At 38.0% G+C, this 20,605-nt stretch overlaps 2 protein-coding genes across 2 annotated transcripts in view; both read right to left on the reverse strand.

Moving 5' to 3' along the window:
• Positions 1–2,365: 2,365 nt before the first annotated feature.
• The window catches only part of LOC127557686 (zinc finger protein 311-like), a 39,567-nt gene continuing 21,327 nt past the window's right edge, over positions 2,366–20,605 (reverse strand). The window contains exons 5-6 of the mRNA XM_051990992.1: positions 20,069–20,097; positions 2,366–4,740 (exon numbers count right to left, since the gene is read on the reverse strand). Coding sequence (XP_051846952.1) covers positions 4,549–4,740; positions 20,069–20,097 — 221 coding nt within the window. The 3' untranslated portion in view covers positions 2,366–4,548. The remainder of the gene's footprint in view (positions 4,741–20,068; positions 20,098–20,605) is intronic.
• Positions 13,764–20,062, reverse strand: LOC127556903 (zinc finger protein OZF-like). The gene has a single exon (XM_051990415.1). It carries the CDS (start codon positions 20,048–20,050, stop codon positions 18,791–18,793), a length of 1,260 nt encoding a protein of 419 aa, XP_051846375.1. The 5' UTR covers positions 20,051–20,062; the 3' UTR covers positions 13,764–18,790.

Below are 20,605 nucleotides of genomic sequence, written 5' to 3' on the forward strand. Positions count from 1 at the left end.
TGCGGAGTTAAAGCAAGATTTGGAAAAAAAAATCCCTATTCTTGGCTTTCCTAGGACCACAAAGACTCAGGCTTTAGGTGTCATGGAAACTGACCAAGGAAACCCCCCCAATTCTTGTCCTGAGTTCGAGCAAGAGGAGCACTGGAGGGGGGGGGCTGCCTACAGGGGACGAACTGTTCCCTCAATGCCCTGCCCTCTGGCAGGAGTTTGGGGCTTGGTGAAGCTTCCCCTCGATCCATCACGACAGCCCAACACCTGGTGGAACTTAAAAGCATTGAATTTCTTTTTGCTATGAGAGGAGCTTCTCCTTCATTCTCACTATGGCATTCTGGTCTCTCTTACCTCTCTCCCCATAGAGTGGGGATTGCAAGGGAACTTAAGAACTGCTTGAGACTGCTCCTCTCCCTTGCCAGCTTGGTGGCCTGTCGTTTAAATGCTTGTTTGTTATTATTCCCTCCTATCCTGCTCCCTTTTGGGGCGTGATTTAATGGTGAAATTGGGGACCCAATTTTCTCTTCTCAGACCTCCAGATGGTGTCTTTGACCTGCTCCCAAAGCTCGCCCATATGATCTACAGTCCTGAAAGGTAGGGCCACACTTCCTTACTTCCCAAAGATGAAAATGCCCCCTTGCAGGGGGTTTTGAACTGCTTTTTTTGTTGTTGTTGTTAATACCTTTACTAAGTGGGTAGGAGTTTTTCCCTGCAGGACTGAGATGGCTCTGAGGACATCAAGGCACTTGCTAAGACTGCCTAGCTCCTTACAGAGGGACAAATAGTCCAGGTTTTACTTCTCAGGTATTTCAGAGTACTCCTGTGAGCACTCTCGAGAAAGTAAGGTGAAATTATTTGTGTCCTTTCTCTCATTCTCACTCTTCTAGCTAACATTTTCTCACTCCAATGATGAGAACTTTTGCTGCTAGCATTTTCTTTCCTACTTTTCTTGGTTGTCACTCTATGGCCTTTGCCAGCAGTTAATTCCTTAGCATTCTATGGCCCCTTCCAGTAGTTAATTCCTTCTTAGCCTTTCAGCTAGGGAGCTCTGTGGGCAGTGGGGGTGTTCAGGATTGTTGGGGGGGGCATCAGCATCCTTAAGGCAACCCATAGTGAGTATCTGATGCATTTTTTGCAAAAGGCCCCATTCCCAAACATCACCATCTTCACCCTGGATGATATCCCACTTTTAAACTGCTTTTTTTCCCCCTTTATACTTCAAGCTACGAACTTCTAACTACTCCTTCAGCCTGAAGATTGTGAAACATTCCACATCTCCTGACCTGAGCTGCTGCAATCTTCAGTGTTATGGGCCAGAACTTGAAAAAAGGTACTAAGGGAAATTAAGAAGACAGTGGTTAAATCTAGTTTAGCATTGATTTAATCCTACAATAAATAATGGTTTCGTAGTGATATGATGATTGATTTGTACTTAGTGTGGGGCATATAAGCTAGAAGCTCTCAGGGCCAGTGTAGACAAGCTCACTAGAAGCTCTCAGAGACTGAGACAGATTCATTCCATCATCTGCCTTTGTGGTGGCTGGAGGCTGAAGTACAAACCTTTGGATTCAGAGAATTTCAGGTGGCAGAGAAGGAGGCAGAAGCTCAAGCTCTCGGAACCAAAAAGAGAGATAGGCCTCTCAGAAAGCTAACTGGGCCCCAAGAAAGGAGACAAGACTCTGAAGGAGATAGTAAAGGATTTGTACTTTAATCCCTGGCTACTCCTGTAGTGATTACTGAACTGAAACAAAGGCTGCCTCCAGAGACCCCATGAAAACCTCAACAGAGAACATTACATTTTAGAGAGAACACCACACTTCAGTTCTCACACCTCTCCTTCTGGCCTGAACCCCTAGTGAACTTAGGAACAGTTCTACAACCCTTGTCAGCTTGAAGCAATTGTAGAAGATAAGAACATCGCCCCGTTACTCCAAATGAATTTGAGGGACTGCTTGGATTGCTTGAGGAAGGAATGAAGTAAACAGATCTTTTAGGGGTCCCAGATCTCCTTCTGGGCAGCTACCAAACTCTGGGGAAAGCAAATCTTTCCCAGACAAGCCTTCCCAAGTTAAGTCATTTCATTCAGTTGGAGATCTTGGTCAAATCACCATCCATTGAAACTGCTGCCTGATGGTCCTCTATTGATTAGCCCAGACAGCTCCCAACCGTAGGCCAACATTTACCCATATAACCAGGGGACTCTTAATCCACCTTTGCCAACTTCTAATGAGGAGTTTTGACCCCTAAGAAAGCTTCCTTCTTGTGAACAATAAAATTCCCTAGTGTTGCCACACAGAAAGAATGTGAATTCTTTCACATTGGGCGCCCAGAGGGGATTCCCCTGCCCAATTCTCGCACTTCTGCACTTCTTCGCTACCTCTAACCTCATCATTTGCACCTCATCAGTTTCACTTTGTTGACTGACTGAGGAATTAAAACAAAAATTTAATTTCTTTCCCTACGTAAGAAAGCTTTTAAATTTTTCTCCCATTTTACATTTCATATGCTTTTAAGGATGTATTTTCACTGTCTTTCAATTATACATAAAATATAGCTGGTGTTGAAGGGGCTTACAATGCTAAAGCTAGAATTTAAATCTGGTTTTAGACACTTTCCAATTGTGTGATGGTGTGCAAATCCCTTAACCTCTGTTTGTTTCAGTTTGCTAAATATAAATGCAATAAGTGCTTTATATATTGTAGCTATTATTATGGCTGTTATTTTAAAATCTTTGAACAATTCTTTTTTTTTTTTTTAATAACTTTTTATTGATAGAACTCATGCCAGGGTAATTTTTTACAACATTATCCCTTGCATTCACTTCTGTTCCGATTTTTCCCCTCCCTCCCCCAGATGGCAAGCAATCCTTTATATGTTGAATAGGTTACAGTATATCCTGGATACAATATACGTGTGCAGAACTGAACAGTTTTCTTGTTGCACAGGGAGAATTGAATTCAGAAGGTATAAATAATCTGGGAAGAAAAACAAAAATGCAAGTAGTTTATATTCATCTCCCAGTGTTCTTTCTTTGGGTGTAGCTGCTTCTGCCCATCTTTGATCAATTGGAACTGAATTAGCTCTCTTTATCGAAGAGATCCACTTCCATCAGAATACATCCTCAAACAGTATCATTGTTGAGGTATATAATGATCTCCTGGTTCTGCTCATTTCACTTAGCATCAGTTCATGTAAGTCTCGCCAGTCCTCTCTGTATTCATCCTGCTGGTCATTCCTTACAGAACAATAATATTCCATAACATTCATATACCACAATTTACTCAACCATTCTCCAATTGATGGGCATCCATTCATTTTCCAGCTTCTAGCCACTACAAACAGGGCTGCCACAAACATTTTGGCACATACAGGTCCCTTTCCCTTCTTTAGTATCTCTTTGGGGTATAGGCCCAGTAGAAACACTGCTGGATCAAAGGGTATGCACAGTTTGATAACTTTTTGAGCATAGTCGTTAAACAATTCTTACAAAAAATTCTACAAAGAATTTTCTTAGTTGTTACTTTAAGTTTTATAATTTTGTAATTAATGATTAATCTGTATGCCTCAGTTTCTATATTTAAGAGAAGGAGGAAAATAACACAACCTGTCTTGTGAGGCTAAATCTGTCCAACAATAAACACTTATTAAATGTCTCCTTTGTGTCAGATGCTGAATGACAGGAGTTTTCCAAAAAAAAAAAAAAGGCAAATAACAATCTCTGCCTTCAAAAAGCACACAGAATAATGGCAGAAACAACAAACAAACAAATAACTTGCAAACAAGGTACAGGTAAGATAAATGGGATGAAGTAAACTGTGAAAGCTGTCTCACAAAATGGCACCAGTATTTTAAAACCCCAAGCTTGTTTTACAAAGAATGGGATCATATAACCCTTTTCTTATGGACTAAGTTAGGACTATCTTGGCATTAAAACTCCCATATAAAGTAATTTAATAATCCTAAAGATGTGTTTGGGCTAGAAGTTTTTTCTCATTTATGACTTGGAATGTGAGGTCATTTGTCCTGACAAATCAAGGCAAAATCCAACCTATAGGGAGTGTTACCCCGCACCTCTTATGTACTTATTGTCTGTTTACTGTCCATTGCTTCTCTTTACTGCCAGACCCCACAGGGTCAAATCTCCAAGGACTGTCAAATTAAAACTCCTTCGTTTTCTACCTTGAGAAGCCTCGATTTGTTGAAGTTGGTGGTCTTCTGCCCCACACAGTTCAAGGTTTAAAGGAAACCTTTAAGTTGAAAATGAAGGTAACTGGGAGATACAAATGAAGGAGAGCAAATGAGCCAGAGAAATGTCTTGAAGGTGAGAGATAGGGTATCATTTTCCTGGAATAGCAAAGAAGCCATTGTCATGAGATCCCAAAGAACTAAGGTGTAAGAAGGAGTTGTAACCAGAGTGGAATAAAAAGGGTTCACATTTGCAGTTTGGTAGAAAATCCCTGGTGTTTAATGAATCCAGAAAATTGGATCTTTAGGAAAATCACCTTGTTGGCTAAGTGAAGGAAGCTTTGGAGTCAGACAGTTTGGAATCAGGCCAACTCACAAGCAGGCTGCTGCAATACTCCAAGGGTGAGGTGACAAGGAGCTACAGCAAGAAGGTGGAAACATCAGAGGAGAGAAGATGGATTGCAGAGATGTTGCAGGGTTGACATGATATAAATGGGGGTAAGAAACAGGATTCATGGAGGACATCTTGGTTGTGAGCTGAGGGATTGAGAGAATAGTGGGGCCCTTAACAAGAAGAAAGAAAAGAGAAAGAAAAGAAAATGAGTTCAGTCTTACATGGTAATTTTAAGACATCTCAAATTAGAGAACTAGTAAGATATGTCTAAAAGATAGTTTGTAAGAAGGGGTTGAGGTTGATTGACCTCAATTTTTTATACTGAACAGTACGTTATTTTCCAATTACATGTAAAGACAATTTTTAACAATTAATTTTTTTTTCAGTTCCAAATTCTCTCCCTCCCCTTGTCACTTCCTCTCACCTTAAGATGATAAACAATTTGCAAAGGTTATATAGGTGCAATAATGTAAAACACATTTCCTCAAGAATTTTCACTTCATGAAAACTGAGAAGGGCAAGAGGAAAGGATCCTGGTCAAGGCTAGCAGTGTTGGCTATGACATTATGCTGTGTTACAGCTGTGGACAAGGAGGAATGAGCACTTGCTTGGAAAGTGCAGTACTTTAGATTGCAAAAACAGATTGGACAGCAACTGAGGGACCCCACATGTGACTTAGGTGACAATTATTGCTGAGGTTGAGTCCCTGGACAGAATTTGGAGCATAACAGTATGGAGGAGCTGAGGCTTAAGGCAGCATTACTCATGTGAGGGATGTAGAAGACCCTTACCCAAAATGACTACTCAGAGATCCCTCAGTAGAAGGCAGAAAAGTTGTTTATTGAAAAACCTCCGGAGGATGAGCCGTGCCATCGCAAGATAAGCTCGCGGTAGGAGGGCTAAAGGAGTAGTAAAGATACATAGCTTTTATACAAGAAATTACATCACAAGTAAGAGAGCATTGAGAAGGGGAGGGGGAGGCATCTAATTGGTTGTTGCTAGTTGGGGAGATTGGAATGGAAGGTTTCTGTTTCCCTGAAATCTCCTGATTTCTGGAAACAAAGTCAGGCCTTCAGGCTTAATCAAGCAGACAGTGGTCCAGCTAATAGACTAAATATTGATAAATGTCAAATACCAATAAATGTCATCAGTTCAGGTTAAGTAAATATGTTTCTAGCTGGCCAAGGCTCAAGTAGATATGAGCCTGCACATATATAGGTCATAGGGGAGACACAGAAATAATAAAATACAGAAAAAGAATTCATACATTCCTGTAAGTTCTTCACCTTATCTATTCCCCACACTCAGAACATAGAATTCAAGTTTGTTTATAATAATGATCATTATTATAACCTGCTAAAAATGAAATAAAACCAAATGAAAATTCATGATGAATAAGCAAAGGAGAAAGAACAAGAAAGAACATGACAATAATTACTTTAGTATAAAGGAAGATCTGGGTTAATATTCAGAAGAAGATAGTGAGGTTAAAGAATAAGCCATTCCTATCTCACAGAGTAACAACAAAAGTATATAACAAGCTCAAAAGAAGTTCTTGGAAGAACATAAAAAGGAATTTTAAAAATCAAGGAAATATTAGGGGGTAGGGAATGAAAGAAATCCAATAAATATTGAAAAGAATATTAATCAACTGAAAAGATGCAAAAAAAATCTTTGAAAAATAGAATTGAGGAGGAATCCAGTGACATTAGACACACACAAAAAAATTAAGCTAGAAAAATAGAAGAGAATCTGAAACATCTCATTTAGGAAAACTGGAGAACAGATCAAGAAGAGAAAATACAAGAATTATTAGAGTACCTAAAAGTTATTATTTTAAAAAGAATCTGGATACAATATTACAAGAGTCCACATCCAGAGTGGGTCCTCAGGGCAGGCAGAACTCTTCAATCTATCAGGGGCCCAAATCGGAAAGCAGAATTTTTTTTTTAATTATAGCTTTTTTATTTACAAGTTATATGCATAAGTAATTTTACAGCATTGACAATTGCCAAACCTTTTGTTCCAATTTTTCCCCTCCTTCCCCTTACCCCCTCCCCTAGATGGTAGGATGACCAATATGTGTTAAATATATTAAAGTATACATTAAATACAAAATAAGTTTACATATCCAAACCATTATTTTGCCGTACAAAAAGAATCGGACTCTGAAATGTTGTACAATTAGCCTGTGAAGGAAATAAAAAAAAATGCTGGCAGGCAAAAATATAAGGATTGGGAATTCAATGTAATAGTTCTTAGTCATCTCCCAGAGTTCTTTCGCTGTGTGTACCTGATTCAGTTCATTACTGTTCCCTTGGAACTGATTTGGTTCATCTCATTGTTGAAGAGGGCCATGTCCCTCAGAATTGATCATCATATAGTATTGTTGTTGAAGTATATAATGATCTCCTGGTCCTGCTCATTTCACTCGGCATGAGTTCGTGTAAGTCTCTCCAGGACTTTCTGAAATCATCCTGTTGGTCATTTCTTACCAAGCAATAGTATTCCATAATATTCATATACCACAATTTATTCAGCCATTCTCCAATTGATGGGCATCCACTCAATTTCCAGTTTCTAGCCACTACAAAGAGAATCGCCACATTTCTAATGAGGATCCAGGAACAAGGCAGGAGTCCTGGGTCTTTATGGGCAAGGTCTGAAATTGGGAAAATGTGAATCAATGATAAATCTGGGGACCATAATCTCTGCCATTCAGAAAGTATTTTGGCTGTGAAAAACAGCAATGAGGTGGTTGCAGTAAGGGGGGGGGGGGGCGAGAAAGGGAGAGAGGATGCTTGTCCAATAGCTGAGTCTGGTAGAGCAGCATATTCCTTGTGGAGGTGAAGATCATATGACTCCCCCCCACACACATTGGTGAAGAGAAAGGCAACTAGCAAAAGGTGAGAGGTGGGCAGGGAAGTGTGGAGGTAAATATGCCAGGAGGTGGCAGGATATACCTGGGACCTGTACCTACAGAGCTAGTCTTTAGAAGGCAGAGAGATCTCAATTGCATAAGTTCCACTTTCCAGCCAGATAAAATATATATATTATATAAAAATATAAAAAAATGTCTTGGAGATTTCTCCTGGTCCCAAAAGTTCCTACCTTACCCAGCCCCTGAATCTTCCCAAGAAGGTCTGTCTCCTTTAATCACACACAGGATCAGGATTTCAGACCTGGCCTGCTTCCCCTCCCCAAACCCAGCCCTCCATCTTGTACAATGTCTTGATCATTGGAATGGCCCAACTTCTGCCCTGGATTCCTCCCAGGTTTCCAACTCCATCTCAAGGGTTCAATTCCACCTGTATCACCACCTCTGAGATCTCCTCTGCCCCCACAGAAATCCACCATGTCCCCACCTCATTCACAGCTCTGGGGTTCACTCCTTCCACTCCAGAGCAGAAAGGATGCCTAGATAAAACTTGGGCAGCAGCCTAACAGAAAGTAGTAGGTCCCATACTTGAAGTGGCTGACAATTAAATTGCCTTTGTGAATCCAGATTGTATTAGATTTTCTAATCTAATAAGCTCATTTAAAGTCAGACTTGTTCTCCCATTTGACTTTAATGGGATAAGATTAGGAGATGTAGGAATAAACATTCGGCATAATTGGATCAGAATGACTCCATTCTGGATGATTTTAGAAAGGCCTGGAGAGACTTAACATGAACCAATGCTAAGTGAAATGAGAAGAACCAGGAGATCATTTTACACAAAATCATCTGTGAATGCCCACAGACATTCACTATTTTTGTGAATACTCTTGTTAATGCTCGCTCTGCATTTACTATTGCCAGGCTCTCAGAGAAATCTCTGGTCACTGTCTTTTGTAGTGTTTAAACCAATTTTACCAAGCTTACCTCTGTCTGAGGTTTTCAGAGATCTCTGGCCATCATTTCATAGGAATGATGGTTTAAATACACAATTGAGCACTCAAGAGCAGTTGCATGCAAACTCAGGGTTTTTATTCACATGTTTACATCCTTCTCTCTGACCTCCTGCACACTCTCAGATAGGACTCTTAGCAGAACTCCTTGTAAAAAGGATCAACTTCCTTGTCCCCACAGCTTATATAAGGTCTGTAGATCACATGCACAGCCAATCAGAGAAGGAGAGATCTCCCATTAATGATGCAGATCTCAATATGATAAGAGTTCTTGCCCAAGAGGCAGTCCCTATTAGTTCACTGAAGTGCACTTCCAGGGGTCTCAGGGCTAAAATGCCTCTGTTTACTTCCTGTTTTCACTGTGCTTGAATCCTCCAACCCTTACAAACATCAATATTATACGACAATCAATTCTGATAAACCTGACTCTTTCCAACAATGAGATAATTGATGCCAGTTCTAATAGTCTCGTGATGAATAGAGCCATCTACACTCAGAGAAAGAATTGTAAGAACTGAATGTAGATCACAACATAAAAGTCTTACTCTTTTTGTTGTTTGCTTGCATTTTTTCTTACTCATTTACTTTTTAAAAAACTGATTTCTCTTGTGCAGCAAGAGAATTGTATAAATATGTTTATACATACTGGATTTAACATATATCTTAGCATATTTAACATATACTGAATTGCTTGCCTTCTAGGGGACAGGGTTGAGGGAAGAAGAAAATCTGAACTAAAAGGCTATGCAAGAGTCAATGTTATAAAATTGTCCATGAATATGTTTTGAAAATAAAAAGCTTTATTTTTTTTTAAATGGCTCCATTCTGCTCTCAATGCAGTAAATCCAAAGGGTTAAATGGTGAGAAGGATGAAGTGATTTTTCTATGGAAGTTAATTCAGAAATGCACTGATATATCACTGGGAATTTTCCTGCATGTTTTACATCTGGTACCTTTTTTAAAAAATTTAATTTAATTTTATAATAACTTTTTATTGACAGAACCCATACCAGGGTAATTTTTTTACAACATTATCCCTTGCACTCGGTTCTGTTCCGATTTTTCCCCTCCCTCCCTCCACCCCCTCCCCTAGATGGCAAGCAGTCCTATATATGTTAAATATGTTGCAGTATATCCTAGGTACAATATATGTTTGCAGAACCGAACAGTTCTCTTGTTGCACAGGGAGAATTGGATTCAGAAGGTAAAAATAACCCGGGAAGAAAAACAAAAATGCAAATAGTTTACATTCATTTCCCAGTATTCTTTCTTTGGGTGTAGCTGCTTCTGTCCATCTTTGATCAATTAAAGCTCTCTTTATCGAAGAGATCCACTTCTATCAGAATACATCCTCAAACAGTATCATTGTTGAAGTGTATAATGATCTCCTGGTTTTACTCATTTCACTTAGCATCAGTTGATGTATGTCTCTCCAAGCCTCTCTTTACTCATCCTGCTGGTCGTTTCTTACAGAACAATAATATTCCATAACATTCATATACCACAATTTACCCAACCATTCTCCAACTGATGGGCATCCATTCAGTTTACAATTTTTAGCCACTACAAACAGGGCTGCCACAAACATTTTGGCACATACAGGTCCCTTTCCCTTCTTTAGTATTTCTTTGGGATATAAGCCCAGAAGTAACACTGCTGGATCAAAGGGTACGCACAGTTTGATAACTTTTTGGGCATAATTCCAGATTGCTCTCCAGAATGGTTGGATTCGTTCACAACTCCACCAACAATGCATCAGTGTCCCAGTTTTCCCGCATCCCCTCCAACCCATTCATTATTATTTTTTCCTGTCATCTTAGCCAATCTGACAGGTGTGTACTGGTATCTCAAGAGTTATCTTAATTTGCATTTCTCTGATCAATAGTGATTTGGAACACTCTTTCATATGATTGGTAATAGTTTCAATTTTATCATCTGAAAGTCGTCTGTTCATATCCTTTGACCATTTGTCAATTGGAGAATGACTTGATTTCTTATAAATTTGAGTCAATTCTCTATATATTTTGGAAATGAGGCCTTTATCAGAACCTTTAACTGTGAAGTTTGTTGCTTCCCTTCTAATCTTGTTTGCATTCATTTTGTTTGTACAAAGGCTTTTTAATTGATATAATCAAAATTTTCTATTTTGTGTTCAATAATGGTCTCTAGTTCATCTTTGGTCACAAATTTCTTTCTTCTCCACAAGTCTGAGAGATAAACTATCCTATGATCCTCTAAATTATTTATAATCTTGTTCTTTATGCCTAGATCATGGACCTATTTTGATCTTATCTTGGTATACAGTGTTAAGTGTAGGCCCATGCCTAATTTCTGCCATACTAATTTCCAGTTATCCCAGCAGTTTTTATCAAATAATGAATTATCCCAAAAGGTAGGATCTTTGGGTTTGTCAAACACTTGTCTTGTGAACCTAACCTATTCCACTGATCAACTAATCTATTTCTTAGCCAATACCAAATGGTTTTGGTGACTGCTGCTTTATAATTTTAGATCAGGTACAGCTAGGCCACCTTCATTTGATTTTTTTTTTTCATTAATTCCCTTGAGATTCTTGACTTTTTATTGTTCCATATGAATTTTGTTATTTTTTCTAAATCATTAAAATATTTTCTTGGAAGTCTGATTGGTATAGCACTAAATAAATAGATTAGTTTAGGAAGTATTGTCATCTTTATTATATTCACTCGGCCTATCCAAGAGCACTTAATATTGTTCCAATTAAGTCTGACTTTATTTGTGTGGAAAGTTTTTTGTAATTTTGCTCATATAATTGCTGACTTTCCTTTGGTAGATAGATTCCCAAATATTTTATGCTGTCAACAGTTATTTTGAATGGAATTTCTCTTTGTATCTCTTGCTGTTGGATTTTGTTGGTGATGTATAAAAATGCTGAGGATTTATGGGGATTTATTTTGTATCCTGCTACTTTGCTAAAATTATGAATTATTTCTAATAGCTTTTTAGTAGAATCTCTGGGATTCATCATATCATCTGCAAAGAGTGATAGTTTGGTTTCCTCATTACCTACTCTAATTCCTTTAATCTCTTTCTAGACTCTTATTGCAGAGGCTAGTGTTTCTAATACAATATTGAATAATAATGGTGATAGTGGGCAACCTTGCTACATCTGATACCTTATTTATATTATTGTTATATTTCTATTTTTTCTTAATTGAGAAACCAATACTATAAAAAATGCTAATTGGAAAAATGATTCTGAGAATGTGATATTATTGCATCTGATGTAAACCATCCCCTTTAATCTCTGGGGGAAGGGTGATCTTTGGTTCCAAACCATCCTGGCCTCTGGGATGGTCCATAAGGATAGTAATCTCCTATTCAATTGGAGATCTTGGTTTAGGTCATAATCCCCACCCTCTATTAGATTGAAGATTAGTCTCTCACAAACCTGATAAAATGGAAAGTCTGTCAATCCATCTCTGCTAATGCTCTTCTGGACTTAGCTTGCTGGGTTTTTCTCAGTACAAACCTTTGCACAAGTCCTAACAGGATTTTGACAGCTTGTGAAGATATTTTCTTCTCAGCCTAAAGACAACTCTGCAGAAGTCTCAACAGGATTTTGTCTGCTAAGAACAGCATACTGTTTTCTTAGCATAATAAACCCATTCTTTTCCACAAACCTGAAGCCCGTATTTATTTTGGGTTTGCAAATTGGGTAGAACACAGGTTTTATAACTCGACAGAAGGGCAGTGTCCAACGTGAGCAACTCCAATATAATTGCCAGATGATGAGGAGAGATCCAGAAAGTGGTGAATGGAAGGGACCAGATAGGTTAACTACTTGGGGGAGAGGGTTTGCTTGTGCCTCTACAGATGGAGAAGGAATCAGATGGGTGCCAACAAGCCATATTCACCTTGTCCATGGGAGAGAGACAGAAAAAGAGAAAAACCTCAAAATAAAGGAGAAGACCCAAGAAACATTGACACTGAAAGAACATGGCTGATATTGAGACTGTTACAGAACTTCAAACCCAGCAGGAATCAATGGATTCCCTGAGATGAAAAATTGTTGATAAAGCTGCTGTTGAACTTGAAAACCTGCAGGAATCATTGGATTCTCTGAGACATGATAAGACTGTTGCAGGGTTTGAAAACCATCAAGAATCACTGGATTCCCTGACACATGATGAGACTACTGCAGGACTTCAAAACTTGCAGGAATCATTGGATTCGCCGACACATGAAGTATTGGACTATAGATTGGTTTTAGACTATCTCTTGCCTGCTGAAGGAGTTGTTTGTGTGATTGTTATTTGTATGCCCTCCTTCTAGGACCTTTAGAAGTCATTTACAATACCATGTTGATTCATATTACTATATCACTCTTTGCATTATAATTCATGTTTGTTACACCACATTGAGTCCGTGCTGGATGTGGGGAAAGCCATCGCTGCTAGCCTTTGTTATATTACTATGTGCTTGTGAAATATCTCCCATGCTGATGGATTTATGTATACCTATTTCAAGTGAGACCCGTCAGAAACCGCTAACAAAATTTGGTTTGACTCCCTATTTCCCTTCGGAGTTTTCACCTCCCTTCCTGAAAAGTCAAGGAGGGTGTGATCACCTCCTTTTTGGGGTTCTCACTTCCCTGATAAGTCAGGGAGAGTATGACCACTATGTTAAGAAGAAAGTGGGAGATATAGAGGACAGGAACTCTGAAAACCTGTATACTTAAGGCTCAGTATAATTGATTTAATCCTACAAAAAGATATTAACTCAGTGGAATTGATGAGATAATTGGTTCCCTGGTGATATAATGATTGGCTCATACTCAATATAATGAATTGATTTAATTGTAATATAGTATTTGAGAGATCAGTCAGAGCAAAGTTGGAACAGAGACTGAGACATGTAGGCTGCTGACTGGCTGACTGGAAGAGACAAGAGACTATAGACTGGCTGATTGACTGAGACTGCTGGCCCAGACTGCGAGACTGAAGGAGACAATAAAGACTTTGGAATTTATTCCTGACTATGCTCATAATGATTACTCTGCTGAGACCAAGGCTGGTCCCAAGACCCTCCAGAAAGCTAGTCTGAACATTACAAATTCAGAAATTCAAAACACAGGTGATAACTACATAAATTTTTGAGCGAGAACTTCCCAAAATAAAGTAGGCACTTGTCCAGCAGAGGTGATGCAATTTTAAAACATAACACCCTAACCAAATTTCATCCTATTAGGAGATACAAACATGTGACTCAGTTTCTGCTTACAATGAAATCAAAGACAGATTTAAATTCCCAGTAGTAATAATTCAGTACTTGAACACAGGTTTATTAGATCTTATACCAGAACAAATAAAGTTTATAACTTTAGCACATGTTAATAGTAATTATCTCATACAATTTCAGAATCAGAATTCCAACTTAACCACACATAGTCCCAAATTTAAGGTGGCAGAAACCTGCCCTTTCAAGTCCATCTATCTAATTCAATCTTTCTGCAACTAGGGTTAAAGGGAAAGAGGCTGTGGGAAGCCTGAGCCCCTAAACCATATCTGTTTACCTACAGACACAGAGATTCCACAAGCTAAAGGACAAAGGTATGGAAATCCCACAGAGGGAACAGAATGTGGATCATTACACAGCATTTTCAATCTTTTTGTTGTTTACTTGCATTTTGTTTTCTTTTTCATTGTTTCCTTTTTGATCTGATTTTTCTTGTGCAGAAAGATAATTGTATACATATTATACATATATTGAATTGAACATATATTTTTAATATGTTTAACATATATTAGATTACTTGCCATCTAGGGAAGGGGGCAAGGGGAAAGGAGGGGGAGATTTGGAACACAAGGTTTTGCAAGGGTCAATGTTGAAAAATTATCCATGCACATGTTTTGAATATAAAAAGCTTTAATAATTTTTTTTTAATCCCACAAAGAGGAGGCTTTTTCTTTCTGCAATTTTTCTGCAAGCCTTTCAGGAACATAGAAGGCATTTAGTTACAAGCCAAATTTCAATTCTATAATTCCAGAAATAACCATTACTTATCAATTAGTATTTATTGAGGTTCATAGCAAACTAGTTTACATTTGAAGTAAATTAAAAAAACAAGTCTATTAGTGCCAAACAACTTCGTGATCAGTCTCCAAAAACAAAACAAAACAAACAAACAAACAAACAAAAAAAAAAAAAAACCAGCCAATCAGAATCTGCTAAAATGTTTCAGCAGTTCCCTAACTTTAATTATTTTGATAGACCCAAGGTAGCCAGCTCTAGTTTTATAAAACTTTTGACAGGTTTTTCTTTTTGATGTGACAGTTAAAAACTTTCCTTATCTCAGAACTAGTTCTTAAGGCCTAAGAGGCTTTCAGAGATGAGGGAGGAGCTCAAAAAAAAAAAAAAAAAAAAAAGAAGTTATCCACAGTCTTCCCTCTCTTTTGGCTGAAAGACCTAGGGAAAAGGTATTTGCATAAGGAATTTCAGAGAATCCAGGTCCCCAAAAAGGGCACATCTCAGGCACCATGAGGTGTTCTTCCTGCCAAAAGGTACCTTTCACTGGATTTAAGAAGGTCTCAGTCCTAGTCCTTAATAGCTGACTCCCACAATTCCCAGAGGCCCAGAAAAAGTGAGGTCTGTGCAAAACAAAATGATTTACATGAGATATCCTCAAAATCAATCCAACCAACACACCCAGTTTCCTATTGGGTCACCTCACACCCCAGAAAAGAAACTAAACTTTTTTGGAGGCCCTACTACTCTGGATGGGTGAAATTTAAAATGGGGAGGAAATGCTTATTTTTGGGAAGGAGAAGACCAGCAGGTTTCATGCTAGACTCTGAAGAAAATCCAGCAAATTAGCAACTCACTTAGCTAGCAATTCTAATAGCCTATAAAGTGGCAAAAGAGAGAGCAAAAAGGTTTTAATTGCTCCACAGTTCTTGGCTAGATAATAGACCCTGGGCTGTGACCCATCATTTCCTTCTTTTGTATCTTTTCGGGAGTAGAACTTTTGGGGAAAAGGACTGGAAGTCTCAGTCTTCTGCTGGAACTGTGGCAGCTTCAGGCTAGAAAGAGGCATAGCTTATTCTGTGGATAAAGGCTCCATTCTACAATTAAAATGCATTTTATACAAGAGACAGTTACCTTTCTGGCCACATGGCAAGGAATTGTAACTTATCATTTTTCATTATCATTACTAATTCAGCCACTAAAATCCCACTGACAACTGAATAGGATAAAGTTTGATATTTCTTAAAGAAAATTACACATTAACCAAGTTATAGGATCAGATTCCTGTTTCCCCTGCCTTTCCTTCCTGACAATTCCTAGGATGTGGGTGGTCAGAACAATTTCGGGGATATACAGAACTGACTTTGGCCTTATCTACCCAGTCCATACACTGACAACACATACCTCAGTCAGTGAAAAGCATGTTTTTGTTTACATTTGAATTTATGTGCTGTTTCTTCTTCACCATTTTAAAATAGCTTTCACACAGAAATGTAAGGGCCACATTCTCAGCTAATGAACACAAGTCAGTGGTGGGGAGGGACTAATATTGCATCAGGGAACATATATATATATTGCTTATGCTGCTTAAGCTCAGGAGCTCACTTTTATTCGTTTTATGGTGAGAGTGATACTCATTTCTCATGAGAAACAAATAAAAAAATTGAGAAATTTCTGAAATTTGTTGGGTGGGCTATGTATCACACACAATCAATGTTCACTGTGATTTTTTAGGGATGAATTAATAATGATAATTTCAGAAAGTTAATATTTAAGCATCAGAAATGGCAACTTGCTTTTTAAATTAATATATATATGTAATAGCTTTTTATATACAAAACATATATATGGGTAATTTCTCAACATTGACCCTTGCAAACTGTTTCAACTTTTCCCCTCCTTCCCTCCACCCCCTTCCCTAGATGGCAGGAAGTCCATACATGTTAAATATGTTAAAAGTATATGTTAAATACAATATATATATATACACATTTATACAGTTATGTTGCTGTACAAGAAAGATCAGATTTAGAAAGAAGATAAAAATAATCTGAGAAAAACAAAAATGCAAGCAAACAATAACAGAAAGAGTAGAAATGTTATGTTGTGGTACATGCTCATTTCCCAGTGTTCTTTCATTGGGTGCAGCTGGTTCTGTTCATTACTGATCAATTGGAACTCATTTGGATTCTCTCATTGTTGAAGATAGCCATGTCCATCAGAATTGATCATCGTGTAGTATTGTTGTTGACATGTATAATGATCTCCTGGTTCTGCTCATTTTATTTAATATCAGTTCATGTAAGTTTCTCCAAGCTTCTCTGCATTCATCCTGTTAGTCATTTCTTATAGAACAATAATATTCCATAACATTCATATACCATAGCCATTCTCCAATTGGTGGGCATCCCTTCAATTTCCAATTTCTGACCACTACAAAAGGGGCTGCCACAAACATTTTGGCACATACAGGTCCCTTTCCCTGCTTTAAGATCTCTTAGGGATACAAGCCCAGTAGTAACACTGCTGGATCAAAAGGTATGCACAGTTGGATAATGTTATGAACATAGTTCCAAGTCACTCTCCAGAATGGCTGGATGTATTCACAATTCCACCAACAAGGCATCAGTGTCCCAGTTTCCCCACGACCCCTCCAACATTCCGCATTATCTTTCCCTGTCATTCTAGACAATCTGACAGATATATAGTGGTATCTCAGAGTTGTCTTAATTTGCAAGAAATGGTAACTTTGTAAGGAAAATTTAGCTACAATAAAATCTGGAATTGCAACTTCATTGCCATTCTGCATTTGTTGTTTTAGCAGAAACTCTAAATTTAAAATGAATGACTTCCCATTAAATTTCAGCACAGTTCACAGAGCCCATGAGACTGTTCAAGAAGGATCACAGATTTACAACACTTGGCCAATTTCAGGGCTCTGCTGCTTCATCAATGGGATCTATTCCCTGAAAATCCATATGGAAGAGGATCACACTTTTCAATGGGAAAGGGAGAAATACTCATTCAAAGCTAAAATGATGAACTGATAAATTAGCTGGATTTACATTAGGAATCTCAACTCAGAGTTTAATCAGGGTTAGTTCTAAGGAAATTTAAGTAGAATGATTAAAAATCAATTTAAAATACTTAATCCTAAACTATAACACTCTTCAGAGGGGTCAGATTTCTGAAAAGGCCTCAATTCCCCTCAAACCAACCCAATACAATTTAACAAGATAAGGTCAAAATGGAGACCTAAGCCACATTTATAGATATTTGAAAAGAAAATTAGAACATGGAACATATTACTTATCATATAAATGGAAAGCCGAAGAATTTGGGAATAAACAAGAGAATGAGGAGGAAATTTAAGTAACAAAAACAATTTAAAATCAGATAAAAAAATCTCTTAATCATTATTGATTGAGAAAGGAGATTAAAACAATTGTTTTCCCCCGTTAGAAAGACTCTTCTTTGCATACCAGTCATGGGATTTCACAGGAAACTCAATCTATTTTCAGACTTTATACACAGTATAAAATTGACATGTCTAATGGGATCTGAGCTGCAGGAAGAGGCCTTCCCTCATTCATTATATTCACATGTTTCATCTGCAGCAAGATTTCTACATAAAGATATGAGATCTAGGTGAAAGCCTTTCTGCAAATACATTTTGTATAATGTTTCTTTCCAGTGTGAATATTGTGATATATAGTGATTCTTATCTTCCAGGTAAGGGCAAGTCTTCATTCAGCACATTTGTAAGTCTTCTCTCCACTCCATATCCTCAGATGTAAACTCAGAGATGAATCTGGGCTAAAGACCTTCCCATGCCAAGTCCATAGGAGATTTCTTCCCAAGCAAGAAATTCCTGCTGACTAACAAGCTCTGTCCTAGCATTTTTATGCATTTATCCATGATTTCAATCTTCTAGGAATTTTTCTGGAGGCAATTCTGGGATGAAGTGAGCCTGAATATTTTTCCATATGGATTATGTAAATGAGATTTTATATGGGATGTCCCATGTCTAGTCAGGGACTAATATATATTAAAAACTTTACTATCATCCAGACACTCAAAGGTTTTTCTCTAATGTGCATTCTTTCTTACTAAGCAACATTTGAGCTTTGTTTGAAGGTTTCCACTTTCATGAGGTTTCTATCCAATGTGGATTTTCTCATGTTTACCAAGACTGTGGCACTATGTGAAAGCCTTTGCACATTCATTACATTCATAAGGCTTCTCGCCAGTATGGATTTTATGATGGTTTTTAAGACTGTTTTTGTATTTGAAAGTCTTTTCACATTACTTACATTCATAAGGCTACTCTCCAGTGTGGATTTTCTTATGTGCATCAAGATAAGAGCGCTTTATGAAAGGCTTTCCACATTCATTACATTTATAAGGCTTCTCTCCAGTGTGGATTCTCCAATGGACAGCAAGACTAGAACGCTGTGTGAAAGCCTTTCCACATTGATTACATTCAAAAGGCTTCTCTCCAGTGTGAATTCTCTGATGTTCACGAAGACTGTAACTCTGTATGAAAGCCTTTCCACATTCATTACATTCATAAGGCTTCTCTCCAGTGTGGCTTCTCTGATGGACAGCAAGATGGGAATAACATGTGAAAGCCTTTCCACATTCATTACATTTGTAAGGTTTCTCTCCAGTGTGAATTCTCTGATGTTCACGAAGACTGTAACTCCGTATAAAAGCTTTTCCACATTCATTACATTCATAAGGTTTCTCTCCAGTGTGGATTCTCTGATGGACAGCAAGATGGGAACGATGTGTGAAAGTCTTTCCACATTCATTACATTCATAAGGCTTTTCTCCAGTGTGGATTCTCTGATGGTGAGCAAGACTGGAACGCTGTATAAAAGCCTTTCCACATTGATTACATTCATAAGGCTTCTCGCCAGTGTGGATTCTTTGATGTGCATCAAGGTAGGAACACTTTGTGAAAGTCTTTCCACATTCATTACATTCATAAGGTTTCTCTCCGGTGTGCATTCTGTGATGTTCAAGAAGACTATAACTCCATTTGAAAGTCTTTCCACATTGATTACATTCATAAGGCTTCTCTCCAGTGTGGATTCTCTGATGTGCATCAAGATTGGAGCGCTTTGTGAAAGCCTTTCCACATTGGTTACATTCATAAGGCTTTTCTCCAGTGTGGATTCTCTGATGTTGAGCCAAGTTGGAATAACATTGGAAATTCTTTCCACATTGATTACATATGTAAGATTGTTTTTCTGTGTGAATTCTCTCATGTTTAGCAGGAGTAGATCGCTCTCTCAAAGTCTTTCGTTGTTTCTTACATTCATATGGTTTCTCTCCAGCATGGATTCTCTGGTGCTTGGCAAGGGAAGAGAGTACAATAAAAGCTTCATCACATTCATGACACTCAGGTGTTATCTCTTCAGGATGTATGTTCTTATCTTTAGCAGCACTGGAACTCTTTCTTAAAGCTTTATTGTGTGTATTCCATTCACAGTGTTCCTCTCCAGTGTGGTTTCTTTTGTGCTTAGCAACAACAGCCCTGTGTTCAAGATACTGAAAAAGGTCTTTCCATGAGACCATTTTCAGATTTGCACTCACCTCCTTCATATCAAATGGTGTCTCTGCATCTAAAAGAAACAATTGCCTTTTAATTTCTTTAGGCCAAAAGATTTCAAACTGAAATGGACAGATTAATTTTTAAATGCTATTAGTTCACACCAATAAAGTGATTCAATTAACACAGAATTCCACCCAAAGTACAATGACATTGGACACCACCCCTCCCCAATAAACCTGAAACAAAGGCCAGGTGAAGGGTCTTATAATTTAGAAACCAGACTAGGAGCTTTGAATCAGACTCATTTTGATCTAATTTTTGTTCCTTAAGAAAGGAATTAAGGCAGTGAGGTGGAGCAGTAGATAGAGCACCAGCATTGAAATTAAGAGTACCTGAGTTCAAATCTAGCCTCAGACACTTAATACTTCTTAGCTGTGTGTCCCTGGACAAGTCATAAAAATTACAAGAAAGCAGATAGCCATGGAAGGTTCTGAACACACTATCTTTCATTTTTGGTTTATGGAAATTTATTATTACAGATTTTGAATCCTCCCTTATAATCTGCTCAATATAAAACA

Source organism: Antechinus flavipes, chromosome 3 (assembly GCF_016432865.1).
Source record: "Antechinus flavipes isolate AdamAnt ecotype Samford, QLD, Australia chromosome 3, AdamAnt_v2, whole genome shotgun sequence".
NCBI lineage: Eukaryota > Metazoa > Chordata > Mammalia > Dasyuromorphia > Dasyuridae > Antechinus > Antechinus flavipes.

Coding starts and splice junctions, on each gene's coding strand:
- LOC127556903 (XM_051990415.1), bottom strand. CDS start 20,050: ATGGTCTCATGGAAAGACCTTTTTCAGTATCTTGAACACAGGGCTGTT.